A 21706-nucleotide genomic window follows, 5' to 3' on the forward strand; every position below is an offset into this window, starting at 1 on the left:
AACGTATACATACATGTGCATGCTCATATATACAAGCGATGAGCGCAAGATAAACAGATTTTTTCATTTTACTATTCCAATAGTGCTATTCGAATAGTGAGCACTATTCGAATAATAAGGAAAGGAATTCGAATAAATGAAAGCGAATGAACGAAAAAAAATTCAAATAAATATTATTTGAATTACGAATACCTGGCGAATAAAAGAGTTTATTATTCGAATAGTCGCATCTCTAGTTCATATACATATGTCCCATCCCTAGGAACCAGTTTTCATGTTTTTCTTATGCTTGGTTTTAATTAGTCAAACTCACAACTGCTATTACGCATCCAAATATGTCTGTAGAGGTGCCAAAAGACACTTTTTGTACAAATTATAAAATTTAATTCTTTCAATGGGAAGGGGAATGCTGTATTTTTTCGCAGAACACCTTTTCGAATTGGCGGCCTTCGGCGGCGCTTATCATAAGCAACCCTGTTCGGTGCACTTATGGTGTAGGATCAAAACTATTCCGTGCAAAATCCCTTTGCACAGTGTTTTTTTGCTGTGCACAACAAAATTACTACTACTACATGAAAAATGTCAACTTCAATTGCAAATATCGGCGGACAAGTTTAAAATGTTTCAGATTATTGTTGTCGAGGTCAATACGCGTCGTTGGAAACATCTCCCAAGTTTTTGGACATGAGCAGTCAGTCCCCGGCGCATTATTTTTATACAACACTCAACAAATGTAAAGTTTTATCTCTCTCCACTCCATTCGCCTCGATGTTTTCTATGTGGTAGTGGCTGTTTTTTTTTTACGAAATGTGCATAGAATGTCTTCTATACATTTTCGTATCGTACTTGTGTATTTTAACGATTGTATTTAATTACCCTACAAGAATACTGACTATCATATGACTATCATCTGATTGTCAGCAATGTCAACCTAACGATCAGCGCCTCATACAAACTTTCTATCACAAACTTAAGGGGACTTGCGCAAATGTGATGTAAACAACTGTGTACGTGTGAGTTTTTGTCTCCTTCTTATACACCAACATCGTCTATTGATTAAGTATATAGCCGTACTGCTTACTCTCATTCCTTTTCCTGGATCAGTGCTAACACTCTAAATATCAAAAAGTGTCATAAATAATAGTTTACTGTAGATATCAGGTTTGACTGTTATACTATCATAAATGACTATTGTTATATTCCGCCAAAAATGAAACAATGCTTTTTGATTTTTATTTACTTTATTTCATTACGTTTTTAATTTTGTACGTGATAAAAGCATACGCGTTACTTATTTGTATAAAATAAATAGTTTTATAAGAATTCGACTTCCGAATGTTCAATTTAAATTCAGAAAATAACAAAACAACAGAATAGCGCTTTCCTCATGCGGAAACACATTTAAAAATGAATGACCACTAACCACTATTATTTTTCGCGTATCAATTTTTTGAGTGCGCCCCATACATTCCGACATCTTTTGGTATTTATTTTCGATTTTTTTTCTTTTAGCATGGAGCTTTGAAATGCTGCCTTTTTCATTTTTTAAACTTATTTTTTGTATGGTTTTCGTCAGTTGAAAATGGCGGAATTTAAAAAATAACAAAACAACCGTGATAATCATTTGATTGTCATATGACAGTCAGTAGTAACAACACGATTAAATCGGATAAACTAGTCTCGCATACATAAAATTCCGTTGAGAATTATGTATCTGTCTCACATGCATAATGGTATCTGCTGTATGTTCTTTTGTTCTGTACCAGGTGTCCGAAGCTTTCCCAGTTTGAGTCCTTTTTCATGATTATAGGCTGTCGTTGGGAACATGCGTACATGCGTGAGCGATCAAAGGAACATACATAAATTTGAGTATCAATGTTTACATCATCGCAGGATCAGCATTGTCAATCACAAGTGTGAGTGTATTAGTAAAACTATCAGCGTTTCTTGTAGGGTAATTCATTATTTCTCTTTCAAAAAATGACAATTGCAGATGGTGACTACATCGCATGAATAAATGGGAGGCAATTTAAAAATTGACAACATTCGACATAAATGTAGATATCAGCAAGTTACTCACCACTCGTTGCAAACTGGTGGCTCTTATTTAAATTTATCCTCTTTGCTAAAGCCAACACGCAGAATTTGACAGTCTAAACCAAGATTGATCGAAGAATAAAGATGTTGCAGGGACCAAAAATAGTGTGAAGCAAGCTTCACAAAATTCTAGTAGGTCACATTCATCACTTACCTCAGCAGAATTTTTTAAACTACCACTGTCTGCATTTGTTATTTAACAATTATTTGCACACTTTTTATTCAGTTAATCTGGTCAGAATTTACATTTCTACACTCTAAAACTACAATCAGTGTATTTTGTGTACTTAAATTATGTCAAAACTTGTGTTAAAGTTTGTGGTGTGGTCAAGGCGAATCTATACCAGGTGGTGGCAAAGCGAATTCAATCAATTCGCTGTGCAGATGAATGTCAAGTCAAAAGAAAATTTTTATAGATTTCGATTTACTGACATTTTGTTGTACAAGGCTTTGTATGGAAAATTATCACGAAGAAGCAATCAGCTGATGGGATAACACCACCTTACTGAATTCGCCTTGGGTGTGGTGCAAGTGACTACTTGAATTTTGTGAAGTTCCGCTGCTTTCCACTGAAGTTCGCGCATCCAACATCTTTATTCTTCGATCAATATTTGGTCTAAACAAAGTTATTCCGCTGCTTTAAGGGCCGATTAAATTTCATTAACCCTAACGCCATAGTCATAACCATATTTTTACTTATCCATATCAAATTGGCACCAGTTATTGGTGCCTTAACCTAAAAATCGTGAAAATTTCATAAAAATGAAGAAAACGCAAAAATTGCGCGTAAAAACGCGTATCCTCGCTGAGATATAATGCTTAGAAGGCTCATCTAGCGGCAGTGATTAAATAACGAGCTACAGCACAGGGTGTACAGAAAAGCGGAGACATAACCATCTGATTGCCATAGTGCATAACATATAGCTGAGTAGTTGCGATGAATTGTGGACACGCACTATTTTAAGAGGTGAAAAATATTTCACTTGAATCTGAGTATAATCCGTATTGAAATTTAGTGGTACTAATTTTATGCGCGGCAATTTCGGAAGAGGAGGTAAGGTTTGACGCTTAGTAGTCCATATAAAGTTTAAGCGTAAACGCCTATAGATGTAAAAAAAACAGCTATTGTAAGCTAGTATATGTGTAAATATTGTCGTAGGAAGATCAATATTTATCGATTAAAAGTAATCAACTCAAAGTATCGAGTAAAATGCAACACTGTTTACTCTGACAGTGACAGTTGCAAATTCAATTTGGCGCAAGCTCTATAAAAAAATAAGCACTAAAAATTCGTTTTTGCAAAATGAGCTTCGACGAAACAATAAATGCATATTTCGTCACAACTGGTACTGTGGAGGATAACAAAACAAAATACAAAGATTTAGAGCTAGCATTTTCTTATTTACGGAAGCACATATCGGATGATAACATTCGCCATATAAAAGCGAGCGAGGGGTTCCCACTCATAGCCTCGGGGCAATTGACAAAGAAAGATGTTTTCATATTTGACAATTTTGATGGAGACTTCTTTGATCAATTACAGCTAACAAAATCACTTATAATAGGACCACGATGCTTGATAACGTGTTTGCTTGGTACACTACCAATACCACTTGGCACTAGTCCGATTTACACCACGGCCATGAGAGATTTACATATAAGTGCAACTGGCATTGCAGCAGATCAAAAAGAGCAGGTTCGCAAGTACATACAATGGATGGGTGGTTATTATTTTCAAAATCTTGGTCGGCAAGTCACACATCTAATTTCAAATACGATTAAATCGACAAAATACGAACATGCAACATTGAATGGTATACCGGTGATGCATGTAGATTGGGTACAGCGTGTCTGGGAAAGGAGCTGTGTTGAGAATGTTGCAGCAACCGATGAGGAGTTTGATAAATATAAGTTGCCAATATTCTTTGGAACAAATATAACATGCACCGGTTTGGAAACGGATAAGAAAAATGAGGTAAGTAGAAGTTTAATTACCCTTCAAGGGGATGTAAGCGGAATTTATGGCTTCGCCAACTCAGTGGTTGGGGAATTCAATTTCTTCGACAGAGGAGGGTCCCGAAGCAGTCGCAGCTCGTAGCATACTGCGCACATGTCCAATACGCCATAAAACTTTGGATAGCGCTTTTGTGGTCACAATGACATTCGCAAAATATATCCTGCATGTTAGTTATTTTATTTATTACAGGTTTTAGACTTAGATTAAATCTATGAGATCACATTTATACATTATACAGTCTTTGGATTTTGCATAATTAATTTTGAGTTATAAAATGTATTTCTTTTTTACCTAATAGGTACTCCTTTACAATATTCGTATAATAAATAGCCTCTTGAACTATTTCATATTTTTACAATCTTTTAAGTCCCTAGGAAGTTCATTGTATTCTCTTAATCCCTCAAAATATATACTCTTTTTATCAAATTCGGATTTTACAATTGGCAAGTGGAAATTATTTTTGTTTCTTGTGTTATAGTTATGGACATCGTTGTTGTATTTTACACGATCATTTAAATAATTTGGTAGGTTTCCTAATTTCATGTTGTGTATGAATTTAAAAGTATAATATAACACAAGCTGTTTTACACTAAGCCAGTTCAAGCTGTTTAGTAGCTCTTGTATGGGAGTATCAAAACGCTTCTTTAAAATAAATCGCATCACCGTATTTTGTTTTTTCTGAAACGTATTTATCCTTGAATCAGCTATTGTAAATAGAATCGTTGGGCAATATATAAAATGAACCGACGTATCTAACATCAATGTATCTATCGTCCAATCTTGTTGAGACTGTTTCCTTGCTCTCCCGGTGGATACTCATCTCAATCGATCCAATGGTTCGCGAAAAAATTTAAATAAAGTCTTTTAGGTGGCATCAAGCTTTACATTACAGACCCAAAAATTGGCCTTTATTTTTCAAAGGACTCCAGAACGATGAATCTATTGTAAGAATTTTCAAATTGGTTCTACTTGTCCTGCTTTTGTACCTAAAAATACTAGACACGTTTTTTGCTATCCTAAGGCCCGGTTTTCTTTGCACTTCAAACTACAGTCAAAGTTGAGTAGATTTTTTAACCCTGTCACTTCGGCCGCTTAAGCTGCGATGAGCAGGAACATTTTTTGCTATCAAAAAGAAATGCAAGGCTAAACTCTAATCAACTTTGACTGTAGTTTAAACTCGCTCTGAAAAACCGGGCTTAACTACGCGTTTACGTCGCTTCCCAAGGCAGTCGGTTCTATGTACCGTCACGAAAACTTTATTTTATTACAAAGCAACATCAATCATCAATTTTCCTTGAAAAGGATGTTTTATATTTTGAAAATCTTTTGTCATTTAAGATTTTGTTTTTTAAACTTTAGTACTAAAAAGCTTTCTTCTTTGCTTATTTAATATTTTATTTCAATATTTAAAAGTTGTTTTACTAATTACAAAATATTTTCAATGAATATTTTTTTATACATCAAAAATGAATATTAGAGAAAAGGGGAAACTTTTAGAATAGCACCCCCCGAGTTAGGGGGAAAACTTGATATAAAACGAAAGAGGGAGTTGTCCCGATCACAAATATATATATTTTAAAGTGCGCAAACTTATAATTTAAAAGTTATTTGTTGTTAAAGTTTTTCTTTTTTTTGGTTTTAATTGACACCGCAAACGCAAGCGTCGGTTGGCAAGGTGCTTTGCAGAGCCCTTATACTGCCAGGTTATATTTCAATTTTGTTATTTGTATAAAGTTAATTTTTTGGTTTTTTCCTTTGGCACCACGCCAGTCACAAAATTATTAATATATATTTAAAAATTCCCAGGTTTTCTTTCAATTAATTCACTTCGTGTAATCCAAATTAGATGTTTCTTATCTCCAATCCATAAATATGTGTGTGTGATCATCCCTCAGTTTGCGATTCCGCCAAATGACAGCAAGCTAATGTCATTTCATGACATTGAACACCGCAAATGCCATACTGGCAAAGTATACAGTGCATCCAACTGTCACCTAGCCATTCCTCAAGATGAGGTTTAACAAACTATCAAGATTTCAAAATTTTTTTTTTTTTTTTTTTTAAACAACAATAAGATGTATATGCATTTATACAAAAGTTATTATCATAAATGTTCAAACTTGTTAATAGTTTTAAGAAAGTCTATTAACTCTTTATAATAACCTATATTCCTTGATCTCAATAACTTAGTGAGACTGTTAAATTTATTAAAAATATTATAGTTAATTCGATTTGATTGAAATAAACAACAATCAAAAATTATATGATCTGCCGTTTCTGGAAATTGCAGGAAAGACAGTGTCTGGAGACCCTGGTGTTGAACTTACTAAGGTAATAATTACAATAAGTATGACCCATCATTAATCTATTAATAAGCTTAATCTCAATACTACTAAAATTAATCTTTTTGTCTCTATACCACGGAATTTTGATAACATCATTTAAAACCTCCGCAAAACGATTACCTACAGAAAGACTTAAATTTCTGAAATCACTATTCCAATCATTCCAAATTTCATCATTAATCCTCAAAAGCGCTTCATATGGAGGAAGCCCAATAACAAAATTCTGACCCGCTAACACAGCAGTTTTAGCAGCAATATCAGCTTTCTCATTAAATTCAATGCCCATATGACCTGGTACCCAAATAAAATGAACTGTAACTAAATTTTCACGCAACTGATACAGTAGGTTATGAATTTCAGCTACAATAAAATTGTCAGTACACACCTTATCTAACACCTCCAACGCTGAAGCTATCAGAAAAAACAATAGCTTTTTCTCTCTTCTGCCTAACAATCAAATTTATAGCCTGCTTAATCGCTATAAGCTCCCCAGTAATAGATGAAAATTTTTCATTTAATCTATACAAAAAAGACACATTGTTCTGTAAATCATATACACCACACCCAACACAGTCACTAGAACAAGAAGCATCCGTAGAAAAGATATAAAAACCATTTCCAATCAACGTATTTTTCATTTCATTATACATCATCTTTACCTGGTCATTCGAATATTTTTTTTTTTTTTGACCCAGCAAGACTATGCTTTTTAAAAACAAGATTAGGATGTTTATTGAAACCTACAGTGGTAATAATTCTATCAAAAATATTTTTGAACTTATAATAAGTTATGCTGTAACTGGTATTAATTTGTGGTCCATTAGCAACCAATTCCCTTAGATCAGAATTTTTCATCCACTGCTGAACCAACTCTTTACCAGTTAACCATTTAGATCTAAATAAGAGTGGCAGCTCACCTGCAATCACAAATCTACTATGAACCGGCGCACTTGGTGGCACACCTATACACCTTCTCAAGGTATCACTAACAACTCTAGACAACCTTAGATTGTAACCACTTGGAGCATTTGCCCATGTAGTACATCCATACTCTAGTTTGGATCTAACAAAGGCCCTATAAATATTTATAGCAACTTTAGGAGAAAGACCAGCTTTTATAGAAGTTAAACATTTAACAAGATTATTTGCCTGTACTATCTCTCTCTTAACCTTAATAACTTGATCATTTAAAGAACCACTCGAATTTAAAACTCTGCCACGAAATTTAATTTGACCTACTTGTTCAATTTGACTCTCCAACCCTTAATGCAAGGGAATTTATGTTACCTTTAGCCATATACATAAACTTTGTCTTAGTAACATTAATATCTAAACACGACTGATTACAAGATTGTTGAAAATCTAAAACCTTTGCCTGTAAATTTTCAAAAGCCCTATCTTGAGACCTACCAACCGAGACAATAAGAAAATCATCTGCAAATTGAAAAATATGAGTACTATCATCACTTAGAAGATGTAATTTTGCAGTATATAAATTAAAAAGAATAGGCGATAAAATACTACCCTGTGGCAAACCATTTTCAATGTCTATTTGATTTTTTCCTAATATTAATGTTCTTCTGTGAAGAAAATTATATATCCAGCCAAAAACTTTACGATCAACACCGCAGTTATTAAGTATTTCGATCAACTTCACTATATCTACACAGTTATATGCATTCGATAAATCTAAGCTGCATACAAAAACCTCTTTTTTGTTATTTTTTTCAATACCAATAACCTGAAGGCATTCATTAAGACATACCGTTGTGGATTTATGCTTTCTATAGGCAAAACTTCTATTAGGAACAATGCCATTTTTCTCAACAAAATCAGTTAACAACTCCTTAATAACCAAATTTATACTCTTTATCACAACCGAAATTAGGGAAATTGGTCTAAAGTTACCAACCTCATTTAAATTCGCCACAGCTTTAGGAATGGGCACGACTGAAATTCTCCTCCATGAGTATTTAATAATATTAAGATCAAAATGACCTTGCAAAAGCTTTGCCACGTTAGAAAATGTCTCAGGATTAAGTGCATTCAACATCTTATATGTTATCTTATCTTCACCACCAGCAGTCGACTTTTTTTTTAGCAATTATCTCACTCAAACCCATGAAACTAGCATCAAAATCCACATTCATAGTACATGGTAACAATGGTAATCTATCCAACATAACATGAAGAGACGGACTTTCTTTATTAACTACTTGATTACCTAAAAATTCCAAATATGGAGCATTATTTTCAGACAGCCACAACGAAACTGAACTAGCCCCAACATTCTTAACATTGTTAATAAAAACCATGCCTTTTTTGTATTTGGTTCAGAATTCAACGACTCTACAGCCTCCAAAAAACTTTTCTTTTTTGCCTCTTTAACACATTGCTTCCAGTCCTCAAGTAATCGACAAGCCTCATCGAGATCCTCCCTTCTTGATACCCTTCTTGCCTTACACCTAGCTGCATTTAGAATCCTATATTTCCTTTCCAATTTATTATCCCACCAAACTTTAGGTATATGCTTAAAATGATCCAAATCAATAGACGCCTTTTCTCTAGCCTTATCAAATTTATTTGTTAAATCATCTAAATTTTCTATATTTTTAATCTCATTAACTTCTTTCACAAGTAGATTTTTAGACACAAAAAGAGATGGAAATTTGGAAATATCCCCAATATCAATTATAATCGGACAGTGATGACTATTTCCAACATACATACGTTTACAACTCCATTCTACATCAGACAAAATGTTTGTAAAGGAAAGATCCAGAACACTAGAATACCCTTCATCCATCAAGATTGAGCTAACATAATATGTTTTGGTCCCGTCATTTTGACATCTAAAACATGAGTTTTCCAATATTTTAACGAGCAATTTACCTTTGGAAGAATCCAAATTGTCACCCCATCCAGTTAGCCTGGCATTAAAATCCCCCAACAATAAGACATTTGATTGGGAGTTTAAAAAGGCAATCAATTTTGACATTTCAGAATCAAAAACTGCACTAGGGATATTAGGCTGAAGATAAACACAACAAATCATCAAGTTATGAGTAAGATTTGTTGTTTTTGCAATAATGATATCACAATCAGTATTATATTTAACTCTACAAAACTTAAAATTTTTCTTAAAAGCAATCGCAACACCACCATAACCATCCGGTCTAGTTTTTTTTAATTAATTTAAAATTAGTTAATTTATGTTCAACTACATTTTCATCATGGGAGAAAATCTCCTGCAAAACTACAATATCCACATTATTTTGATTTAAAAACAATTCAATATTTGATTTATTCGTTTTTAAACTTTGACAATTATATTGAAGGTTTAGAAATAATCATAATGGTAAGTATGATTATTTCTAAACCTTTCCATTCCATTCTTCAGTGACTCAACTCCATCATTATATTTTAAATTAGCAATAACCGAAATAAGAGGATCATCTCTATTTAATTGGAATCTTTCACATAAAGCATTTATTATCTTATCTATATCTGAAACCTTAGTCCAACCAGCCCTTTCATAACAAGGAACAAACGAACTTTTTGGAAAACTGTTTTTGACCTCAATCGCTTTCTCAACTTGCACAGTCATTTTAGCCACTTTACTATACTTTTTCTTCACCAATCTGTTATTAATTTCATTATCATTATTCAGAACCTTTGGTTCAGAACTCGGTAACTCTGGAAAATTAGCATCAAAGTCCTCTAACAACTGAAACCTATTTGAATTGTTTAATTGAGCATATGTATTAAAAGCCTCTTTCTTACTAATTTTTTTAATAGTCATGACCTCAATTACCTCCTTCTCTTTTTGCCACCTAGGACATAAATTCCTGTTGATAGATACATGATTCCCATCACCACAGAGAATACACTTGGGATTTGTACATTTCTCAGCACACTTACCCTCAATTCCACATAAAATGCAACGAGTTTTAGCCCTACAACTTAACTTAGTATGGCCAAGTCTACCACAGTTAAAACATTGCTTTGCTGGGGGAAAGTAATGTAGAACTTTGAAATTAGTATAGAAAATTGTAATTTCAGAAGGAAGTTTACACCCTTCAAAGAAAATCCTAATTGTTTCTGTTGGCAAAAATTTAGTTTTATCATCCCTATCTCTTCTTTTAATCCTTGAAACACCAATTACATTAATATCTGAACCAATATTTTTGAAAATTTCCTCATCAGTTAACTCCTCCGGAATATTTCTTACAACACCACACGTCTGCAAAAAGGATTTAGGGATAAATGCCATTATATTATTCTCCCGCAAACCCTTGTTATCTAAACAAGCATTGGCCATTTCTACATTTTCAAAAACAATTGTAAAGCGTTCTTCCCGTAACAATAACCTCCTTTACCCCACCAATATCAAAAGTCTTAATTTTATTCCAAAAATAAAGTCCATTTTTAACATTAATATTTTTAAAAAGACTTGACTTAGAAAGTAACTTACCTCACGTTTACGATCATTTGTCTCAAGCAATTCACCCCTACCAAAATTACTATTTAAAAGGTTATGAGTAGCCACGCTATTTCCACCATTTGAATTCAAGGCAACATTCAAACAATTTTCACCACTATCACCATCATTATTCAATACTCCATTTTCCATTTTTTCTTTTGAGGTTATGTTTATTAATTCATTTTCAATATGCTTTTTAGCTTCCTTAGCCAAAAACCTTTGACGATTTATATTTACGCTACCATTTTCCATAGCCTTCATTTTATCATCAGAAAATGGATTTGAGGTTATGTGTGTTGAAACACCCTGACCACCAGAAAAACAATTAGTGTTGTTTTCATCATTTTTATTCAATAGAAACATACCCTTCCGTACCAGCATGCCTTGAAGAGCAGGCATATTACTACTTTTTGCAGCCCTTTTAACATTTCTTCTAACTTCAGCCTTAATTTTTTCCTTTTCATCTTTCTACTACCAACCTCATTCCTAGAAGGACTAGATATCAACTCCTCCATTAAATTGAAATCGTCAAATCGAGACCCAGCAGTAGCCCGAACATCCATAAGTTCATTTCCCTCACCCAAAATCCTAACCTCACCACCACCAGGATCTCCACCCTCCACATCTCCTACACCAACATCATCCGACGCCGAAGCGTCCTCTATTTTGAATTACAAAATTAAATCAATTAATTTTTACTCACCAAGATAGATATTAATAACAAGGAACAGTAAAAATTGACAACAAAAATCAAAAAAGTCTGAAACTTATCTTAATTTAGAAAAAAAAATTTCCTTTATAAGATGGCGTCGGCAACAGTTTTCACACTATATCCGTATTTAAAAAATCAGTCCACTGTCTGCAAATGTCACACGAAGAATGTTTGTTAAAGTTTGCAAATTTAGCAAATTTCTATAGCACTTTAAATTACAATTTACACATCTTTCAAAACCTTAATCCACATACGTATCTATATAAATTGGCAACGATAAACTTAAATTGCATTTTTGTATCTTTAACATTTCGTTTTTGCATTGTTTTTACTTATTATAAATGTTTTTATTAAATCAATCGCGCTTTTGTAGCAACATGCACATTTATATATACATATATGGGGCATTCCATCCCATTTCGACCAATTTTGAACCCGACTCCTTTAGAATTGGCTGAAAGTTTTTCTTCTTTTTCTAGCTTACGAAAGACGTTTTTCAGAAGTTTTTAAAATTTTTTCATCCAACTCAAAAAAAGTTACATATAAATTTAAAAAAAACACCCCAAACGGTCAATTTTTGAAAAAGTTATAGCATTTTGAAAAAAACACCTTTTTTCACTTATTTTGAGTTGGAAAACGGTGTTTTTTTCAAAATGCTATAACTTTTTCAAAAATTGACCGTTTGGGATCATTTTTTTTTAATATGTTTTTAAATGTACCTTTCGGAAAAAATACAAAAAAAATTTTAAAGTTTTTTTTTTCAATTAAATAAAAAAAAAATTCTCGACCCACTCCGGGATTAGTGGGGATGATTGCAGAATTGATTGAAGTTTTTTATGAGAAAAACAAGGGCGAAATTCGAAAAATCTCGAAAAACTGAAAAATTACAAAAAAAACTTTAAAATTTTTTGCGAAAAGTACATTTAAAAACAAATTTAAAAAAAAAAAGATCCCAAACGGTCAATTTTTGAAAAAGTTATAGCATTTTGAAAACAAAAACGGTGTTTCTTTAAAAATTCATAACTTTTTTTGAGTTGGATGAAAAAATTTGAAAAACTTCTGAAAACGTCTTTCGTAAGCTAGAAAAAGAAGAAAAACTTTCAGCCAATTCTAAAGGGGTCGGGTTCAAAATTGGTCGAAATGGGATGGAATACCCCATATATATTGTATTGGTGACATTACAAAGCTTTGCTGCCACATAAACAAAAAAAAAACAAATATAAATATTATCTTACCACCTTTCAGTTAATAAAGAAAGAGGTAAATATATATTTTTACTACTTTTGAAAAGTTGAAACACCTTTCCGCGGACTTGGTATGGCATAGCCCAGGGTTATTTTTTATAAGCGCGGCCGAAGGCCGCCTACGCAGAAAGGTGTTCTACGCAGAATTACTGTGCATGGCGCAGCCGGTGTTGGATCGGCTAACATAACAATAAACATAAGAGTTATAAGGTATATATCAGCTCGTTCACGAATGCAAAAAAAAGCTTTTTCAAATTTTTGGTAAATAAAGACTAGAAAAGTTAAATATATATATACATCAGATGAAAGGTATTTTTATGAGTTATTTTTCGATTCTGCACTTGTTCCGTTTTTTAGATGTGGCAGCACAGATTTGTAATGACATAAAATATATATACGTATACACATATAAAAGTTGTATAGAAATTTGCAAATTTTAACAACAAATAACTTTTAAATTATAAGTTTGCGCACTTTAAAATATGTATATTTGTGATCGGGAGAACTCTCTCTTTCATTTGATACCAAGTTAAACCCCGAAATCGGGGGGGGGGGGGGGGGGGGGTACTAAACTAAATCGCTGCCAACAAATATTTTAAAATTGTTTACATATTTTAAAATTCCTTATATATAAACATTTAATTATAATTGAGATAACAATCCGATAAAAGCTAATATTTCATAACTCATTTAATTCTTCAGCAGAAACGACACCATTACTATTATTTCCAAGTCACTTTCTCATTTTATTAGCTTCAACAACGCCATCATAAGGTAATTGAGTCAACTGACAGTTTTCTACGTCTCGCACCACATATCTATCATTTCTTAAAATCTTATGTATTCCGTAAGGGCCTTTAAACCTCGGTATGAGTTTTTTGTTTGTTCCCACAACTGAATCTACATTTCTTATGACTACAAAATCTCCCACTTCATATTCTTTTGCCCTCACACTTTTTTTAAGATATAGTTTAAATTATATTCCTGCTTTTTCTTAATAGCTTCAGATGCATTTAATCTAATTTGTTCCAGATCACGCGTTTTATTAACATTTATTCTATTATCTAAGTACTCTGTAAACTCATCCACTATTTCACCCCTCTGTTCTACGCCGAATAAAAGTTTACTCGGAGAATTTCCCGTAGTACTGTGAACAGAATTATTAATGGCATATTCCACTTGGAGAAGTTTCTTGGACCAATCTGCCTGGTTAAGTGGATGACTAAGCTTACCTAACATGGTTTTCAAAACACTATTTACTCGCTCCACTTGCTCATTTGCTTGTGGAGAGGTGGTAGCTACTTTAGTATGTAATATGGTTCGCTTTAATAAAAAGTTTTCAAAATCCAATGACGTAAAATATGTACCTCTGTCGCTTACAATGCGCCTTGGACGACTATAATAACTAAAATATTTATCTAAAGCAGCAGTAACTTCTTTACTACTTGTTGAATTTGTCGGATAAAGTTTAACGAATTTTGTAGAAGCATCAATCACGACTAACAAGTGTTTCCGTTTAGATTGAATTGAAGGGAGAGGACAAAAATGATCAATATGAATTGTGTCAAATGGTTCAGGTTTTTTAGGTATATTAAACAAATTTCGTTCATTTACTCGAACGGGCTCTGCATAAATAATACACTTGAGACAGTTTTGTATAAAATTTTCAACTTTTTGTTTCATTTTTGGAAACCAATAATGTAAACATAACGTCATCACGGTTTTTTGAACAGATTGATGCCCTATTTTTTCATGTATCAGTCTTATAATATTGGCCTCCATTTCTTTTGGCACATAAAGTGCTACTTTTCCTTCTCCTTTGTCTCTATAAATTAAACCATTTGAAAATTTAAAGTCTATTACTTCCTCTTTTTCCATGCGTTCTTTTAAAGCTCGTATTTCATTGTCACGATTTTGGGCTAGCTGTATTTGAATTTCAGCTTCCCTAATATCTATGCTGGCAACTTGACATCGCCTTAATGCATCAACATGTCCCATGGATGCACCAATTCGATGTTGAATAGTATAATTAAAACTTTCAAGTTCTAATGCCCATCTTGCAATACGAGCATTCACATGTTTCTTCCCTAAAATCAATGCAAGTGAATTGCAATCTGTAACAATTTTAAATGGAATACCTTCAAGATATACTCTAAATATTTTCAACGCATAAATTATTGCTAGAGTTTCAAGTTCGAAACTATGGTATCTGCTTTCAGCACTTGTAGCAGTTTTTGAAAAATAAGAAACTGGATGAAATTTACCATCATCTTGATGCTGCAATAAAACTGATCCGAACCCCAATGAACTTGCATCACAATGTAGTTCTGTTTCTTTTAAAGGATTATAAATAGCTAACACTGGACTTTCAGTCAATTTAGTTTTAAGTTCCTGAAATGCACTAACACACTGTTCGTTAAAATCAAAGCTTATATTTTGTTTAAGCAGTTGTTGTAATGGTTTCACAATCCGAGAAAATGATGGTACGAAGCGTCGAAAAAAGGAAAAAAGTCCTATGCAAGAGTGTAACTCTTTTTGGTTTCTTGGTATAGGATAATTTTTTATTGTCTTCAAATGAGTATCTGTAAGTGAAATGCCTCGTGATAGCCAAATTTACATTTGTTAAGATTTAACTTTAAGCCTTTTTCTGAAATACGTTTCAAAACTAAATCTAATAATTATTTATGTTCGTCAAAATTTCGCGAAGTTATTATTATATCATCCATATATATAATTAGTTGTTGTGAATCAATGAAGTTTATAAATCTTTGGAATACGGCAGGTGCATTTTTTAATCCAAATGGCATTCTTAAATACTCATATTGCCCATTCGGCGTTACAAAAGCAATATATTGAACAGATTCTGGAGATATCTTGACTTAATGAAATCCACTTTTTAAGTCTAATACTGTAAATATATTTTTCCCTTCTAAATATTCAATGCAGTCATCTATTAAAGGTAGCGGGTAGTTATCCCTCACTGTTAATTTCAGGGATGCACCTTAACGTTAAGCTAATCGTTTATCAAAAAATTTCCACCGTTTCCGTTGAAACACTTCGAAATATTATCGATAAAGAAATTATCAAGATAAATTGTATCTCGTTTTTAACCGAAACGAAAATCTTTCGTTAACGTTAAAAACGTTAACGAAAACGTGATACTTTATGTTTGAATTGTGCTGGCAATGCTATAGCCATGGTGAAGCCGTAAGGTGGCAACAACGAGCGCACATACACACACAAACTCTATGTAATTTGTTTGTGTAATTCGTTGGTGGTAATGTCAAAAATGCTCTGAGAAATGTTCGTACTGTCAAAATTCATGAGAAAAGTTGCAATCAGCTTGGATAATGCTTTCACCTTTAATGACTCCGCCATCAATCAGCTTTGCCAGCATAGTTTGAAATTAATAATCAACATAAACGATTTGATTTCGTTTTGATATGGCAGAAAACGAAACGAAATCATTTCGTTAATTTGACGATCTTAACGTTAATAAACGAAACGAAATGACTTCGTTTCGTTTATTAACGTTGATTATCGTAACGAAATGATATCGTTTCGTTGGTTAAGCATGCCTGGTTAATTTATTTAAACCTCTGTAATCTATACACATTCGCATTTTACCTTTTATTTTAACTAAAACTATTGCAGAAGCATATGGTGAGTTACTAGGTCTAATGATCCCTTCCTTCATCAGCTCATCAATAGTAGTTTATACCTCAGTTTTTTCTAAATAAGATAAGCGTCGCGGGGTGCAATAAAACGGGGTTTCGGTCGTCAAATGAATTTTCATTTCATAATCGAGTGGACGAACCGTTATATCCTTTGGTTTAAGGTAGGATTTTGTTATTATATCATGCAAAATTAATTTCTTAGTTTTATCTAATTTAAGGTTTATATCTGGTTCTGGCAAATCTGAAAAAATATCAATGCAAAATATATCATTAGTATCTGCACTTTCATTATGACATCCGTTTAGAGAAAAAGATAAAGATAGAGATAAAGTAGGCTTCGGACTATCATTGATTGATCTTAAAAGATCGTATCTGCTGACATTATCAGTTAAATTTTTTTCATTTACAATACCACAAATTTTCCTTATTTGTATTAATTTTTCCTTGGAATATTTTCGTTTAAGTTTTTTTAAACAAATATTAAATTTAGACAGGAAATCTCGCCCCAAAATTACTGGCATGAGCAAACATTCATCCGATAGTATGAAAAACTTAATTGTTTTTATTTAATTTTTAAAATTTACTAAACAATCTAACTCATTTTTAATTGATAATTTATTTCCTCCAAAACCAATAAAATTTGAATTTAATGGACGTCTGCTTGCTCTTGTCAGCTCAACTGGAACATCAGATTCACGAATCAAACTAACCGGACTACCGGTGTCAAAGAGAGAAATATACTTATTAAAAACTGCTTTTTCATTATTATGGAACTTAATACATAATTCATTAAAAGCGTCTACTACTTCATAACGGTCTACATCTTCGAAATAGTTAATTGCGGCTACTTGTTGCTTAACTAGCTTGTGTAAAATTTTCTTGGGATTTGGACATGAGCGATACTCATGACCCATTTCCCAGCATCGGAAACAAGATCCTTTTGGTCGCATATGGTATGGACAGTTAGGCTTTATATGTCCTGTTTATGAGCAATTAAAACAGATATTTGTATGCACTTTATTTTCAACTTTGCTTTCCTTGAACGGCAGCTTAGTCATTTCTTCGCTTTCACGGCTCAAATATTTCTTTTCATACTGGGACACCAACATCTTTAACTCATTGATTTTTCGAGCACTTAAAAGAAGGGTTATATTGGAAACATTATTCTCCAAACCATCAATAATAAATTCAATCACTTCTGATTCAGTGATATCAGAACGTCTTGCATTTGATTGCATGCACAGAATATAGCAATGGAGAGATTCATTCTTCTTCTGCCAACGTAGTTGACGCAACATTTTGTACACATCTTGTCGGCTGACATTTCTGTCAAATTCATTAATAAGTTGCTCACAAAGCTGTTTATATGGGTCAGCATTGGTGTGACCAATTGGCGCCGGTTGGCGGAGCGGAGGAGCGACTGGCGCGCCTTGTTGGACGGCCATAACCGTTTAGACGGTTAAGCGCAAATTAAGTAAGTAAGATATTGTAGAAATGAATACTCTTGCTGTGCCAGTAAGAGAACGACGTAAACTCAAAAACCGAAAATGGTCTTCGGCATTTACCGTGTTCATTATTTCTTCAAAATCGTTTATAAAAAATTTAACAGAATATGTAATATCATCGCCACTGAATTTTGTAATGGCATGTTCTATATCACATAAACTGTTTTTATTATTAATATATACTTCAGGCACACCTGCGGCTTGTTCTTATTCACGTCAATGTCTTTTTAAAGTAACTATTTCAATTTGTTTTCTTAAATGAGATAATTCTTGATCAACAGGATCAACGATAATGTTAATGGAACTGCCTGCTTTCATGTTATTATTAGAACAATTATTAAATTTTCCCGCGGAACTACCGCCATACACACGACTAGAACTTAATTCGTGCCTCGAAACAGATACTTTAGGGATAGCACCATTAACACAATAAATATTATTGACAGAGACGCCAGGAGCGGAAATATCATTGGCAGAAACACCAAAGCGGAAGTATTATTGGAATATACACCAACAGTAGAAACATCATAAATAGAGTTACCAAAGGCAGATGTATTAACGGCAGCGGCATCAACGATAACGGTACATTCAGCAGTAGTAACAATGGCAGCGGCATCAACGACAGCGGTATACTCGGCAGTAGTACTAACAGAAGAAACATCAGCAGTTATAGCATTAACGGGAGATACGCCAGCAGCAGGAACTTCATTGGAAACTGAAACACCAACTATCTCAGCGGTCATACGCTTGAGTTGCGATAGCGTAACAGTGGACGGGAATACGACGCCTGCGTCAGTTAAAATTTGTGCGTAACTTTCTTTTAAAGATGACATTATAGTTGAATCGCCCCCACACCTGATGTTAAAAAGCTTTCTTCTCTGCTTATTTAATATTTTATTTTAATATTTAAAAGTTGTTTTACTAATTACAAAATATTTTCAATGAATATTTTTTAAAAATCAAAAATGAATATTAGAGAAAAGTATAAAAACATATTTCACATAAATTACAAACATAGTTATTTAAAAGTTGATAATGCTCAAGTGTATATTGTGGTTTACAGTACCTTCGCGATACTTTCTCCATACAACTTTTTTCACGAATTTGAAGTCTAGTTTTAGGCTTGTTAGTCACAAAATAAGTGCATGCATGCGCCCTCAGTAAACCCTTAATGCTCAATATAAAATTATTTTAAACTAATAAAACAAAACATTTAAGCTAAAATCGGTTACGGGGTTAGAATATACCCGCGGTAGGTATGCCTTTCAAAAGAGGCGACTAAAATACCAAATAGATTCAAGGTATTGTGTAGCGCAACGCTTTCCGGTTGCCAGCGCAATATAAGGGGTCTCCAAACCCAATTTTCAACCTCACCTATCCGTGACGAATACTGTATCATTAACAGCCGAGGCTCTGGCGACCCCGAACGCCTCATGGATCTAGGGGATGGGAGGGCGTTATGGCCTAGAAGGTCGCATGTGGACATAACAAATCGTTTCCGAGATGGTCCGGCTTGGTACCGGAACGTACCGGATCTGCATCCGGCAAAGGACCATCAACATCCATAACACTCCCCATGTCTTAAAAGGTGGACCGCAAATTATCTGGGTGGTCGGCAGGCATCGGTTCAATTTAGAAAGGAAACATCAAAACCAAGATGAATTAAACAAGGGGTGCCACAGGGTGGTGTCCTATCCCCACTTCTGTTTAATTTCTACATATCTAAGCTACCTTCGCCACCAGAAGGAGTTACTATCGTTTCCTACGCCGATGACTGCACAATAATGGCCACAGGCCCAGGCCCACAGCTCGATGAGCTTTGCAACAAAATAAACGGTTATCTCCCTAATCTCCCCAGTTTTTTCGCCTCGCGAAACGTGGCATTATCACCGACTAAATCCTTTGCGACCTTATTTACAATATGGACGTCCCAAATGTCGACCATTTTGAACATCCACGTCGATGGCACTACGCTACTGACTGTCCTACACCCCAAAATCTTGGGTGTGACGTTTGATCAGGATCTACATTTTGGTGAGCATGCAGCCGCAATTGTACCGAAAATCCAGAGCCGTAATAAAATCCTCAAATCCCTTGCTGGCAGTACTAGGGGAAAAGACAAAGAAACGCTCATTACCACATACAAAGCAATTTGCCAGCCGATTGCCTGCTAAGCGCCCCCTATATGGTCGCCAAGCCTAAAAACTACTCAGTGGAAGAAGCTACAGGCCTGCCAAAATACTGCTCTCAGAACCGCCACGGGCTGGCTTCTTATATCCCCAGAACACCATCTACATAATGAGGCGAGAATACTCCCCATCAGAAATGAGATGCTGACCAAACAGTTCCTGTTGAATACCCAGAAACCTGGGCATCCCAACAGACATCTGATTGATGAGCCAACACCGCCTAGGGACTTAAGGAGTCATCTCCGTAAGCATTTTGAGGAAATACGGCACCTGAGAACTCAGCCGTATGAAGCAAAAACACACAAGCATCCTTGGTGAACTCCACAAACAGGCGTCGGACCTTTATGCCAGGAATTGCCAATCCAGTACCCAAAACTTGCGGAAGAGGAACGCATACTCCCCAGGGAAACGCGAGTCACTCTAGCTCAACTTCGTTCTGGATACTGTAACAGGCTAAACTCTTACTTATCCAGAATCAACCCCGACATATGAAATGTATGCCCCGCTTGCAATGTGTCCCCAAATGAAACCAACCGTCTCTTTAATTGTAATGTGGAACCAACGCCTCTAACACCCCTTTCATTATGGTCCACCCCTGTTGAAACAGCAAGTTTCCTTGGTCTCCCGTTAGAGGATATTGATGAGAATTTGTGATCGGTCGCACCTATTAGGTGTTGCGAAGCACTGCTACAACAACAACAAAACCACTCCCAAAGGCCCTTGGGGTGTGTCCTTATTGTAGTGCCATTGTAAATTGCATTAAAATAAATTGCAGCTGGCAACCCTCTTTAGAAAAGTGCAAGATGCAATCATACATCAGATGCACTTGGCATCACTAAAATTGGAGTCGAGCAACTCGGCGAGTTTCTGATTGGTTGAAACTGCCGTTGCTCGACGCCATCATTAATTTCGTTGCTAAGCAACGTAAAGAAAAGCTGCCAAGCTACAGAGTTGCGTTAGCGGCAGTTTTCAGTTTAAAAGTGAACCGGCAGCTGCATAAGCACGAAATAAGAAAAGCGTAGAGAAATTATAAAGTGGTTAAAAAAAGACTAAAAGTAAGTGTTACATATAGTTATAAAGTAGGAACTAAAGTGTACATTTATAAATAAAATTTAAATAAATAAAGAAGAATATAGAAACTAAAAGCTGTTTTTACTGAATTAAAGAAGTAAGGAGAAATAAGGGTGTGTGTGCGCGTGGCAGCCGAATGAGTGCGCCCAGAATATTGTTGGCGGATCCAACAAAATGGATCCTCGATATGGCGACCGTGGGCCGAAGCCCTGTAAATGCGGCGAGGGGCCGGAAGGAGGAAAACCTCCCAACAGAAGTGTAAATTGCATTAAAATAATAAGAAGATAAATTTTCTACAAAATTTATAAAATCGAAAAATATTACAAAAAAAGTTTAAAATCGAAAAAATTACCAAAAAAAAAAATT

General features: G+C 34.3%; 1 protein-coding gene across 1 annotated transcript in view; it reads left to right on the plus strand.

The window, feature by feature from the left end:
• The first annotated feature begins 3333 nt into the window (after nucleotides 1-3333).
• mus101 (mutagen-sensitive 101) overlaps nucleotides 3334-21706 on the plus strand; it is a 28549-nt gene continuing 10176 nt past the window's right edge. The window contains exon 1 of the mRNA XM_067783710.1: nucleotides 3334-4072. Within this exon, the coding sequence (XP_067639811.1) occupies nucleotides 3401-4072 (672 nt within the window). The 5' untranslated portion in view covers nucleotides 3334-3400. The remainder of the gene's footprint in view (nucleotides 4073-21706) is intronic.

The sequence above is a fragment of the Eurosta solidaginis genome, chromosome 4 (genome assembly GCF_040869045.1).
Source record: "Eurosta solidaginis isolate ZX-2024a chromosome 4, ASM4086904v1, whole genome shotgun sequence".
Lineage (NCBI taxonomy): Eukaryota > Metazoa > Arthropoda > Insecta > Diptera > Tephritidae > Eurosta > Eurosta solidaginis.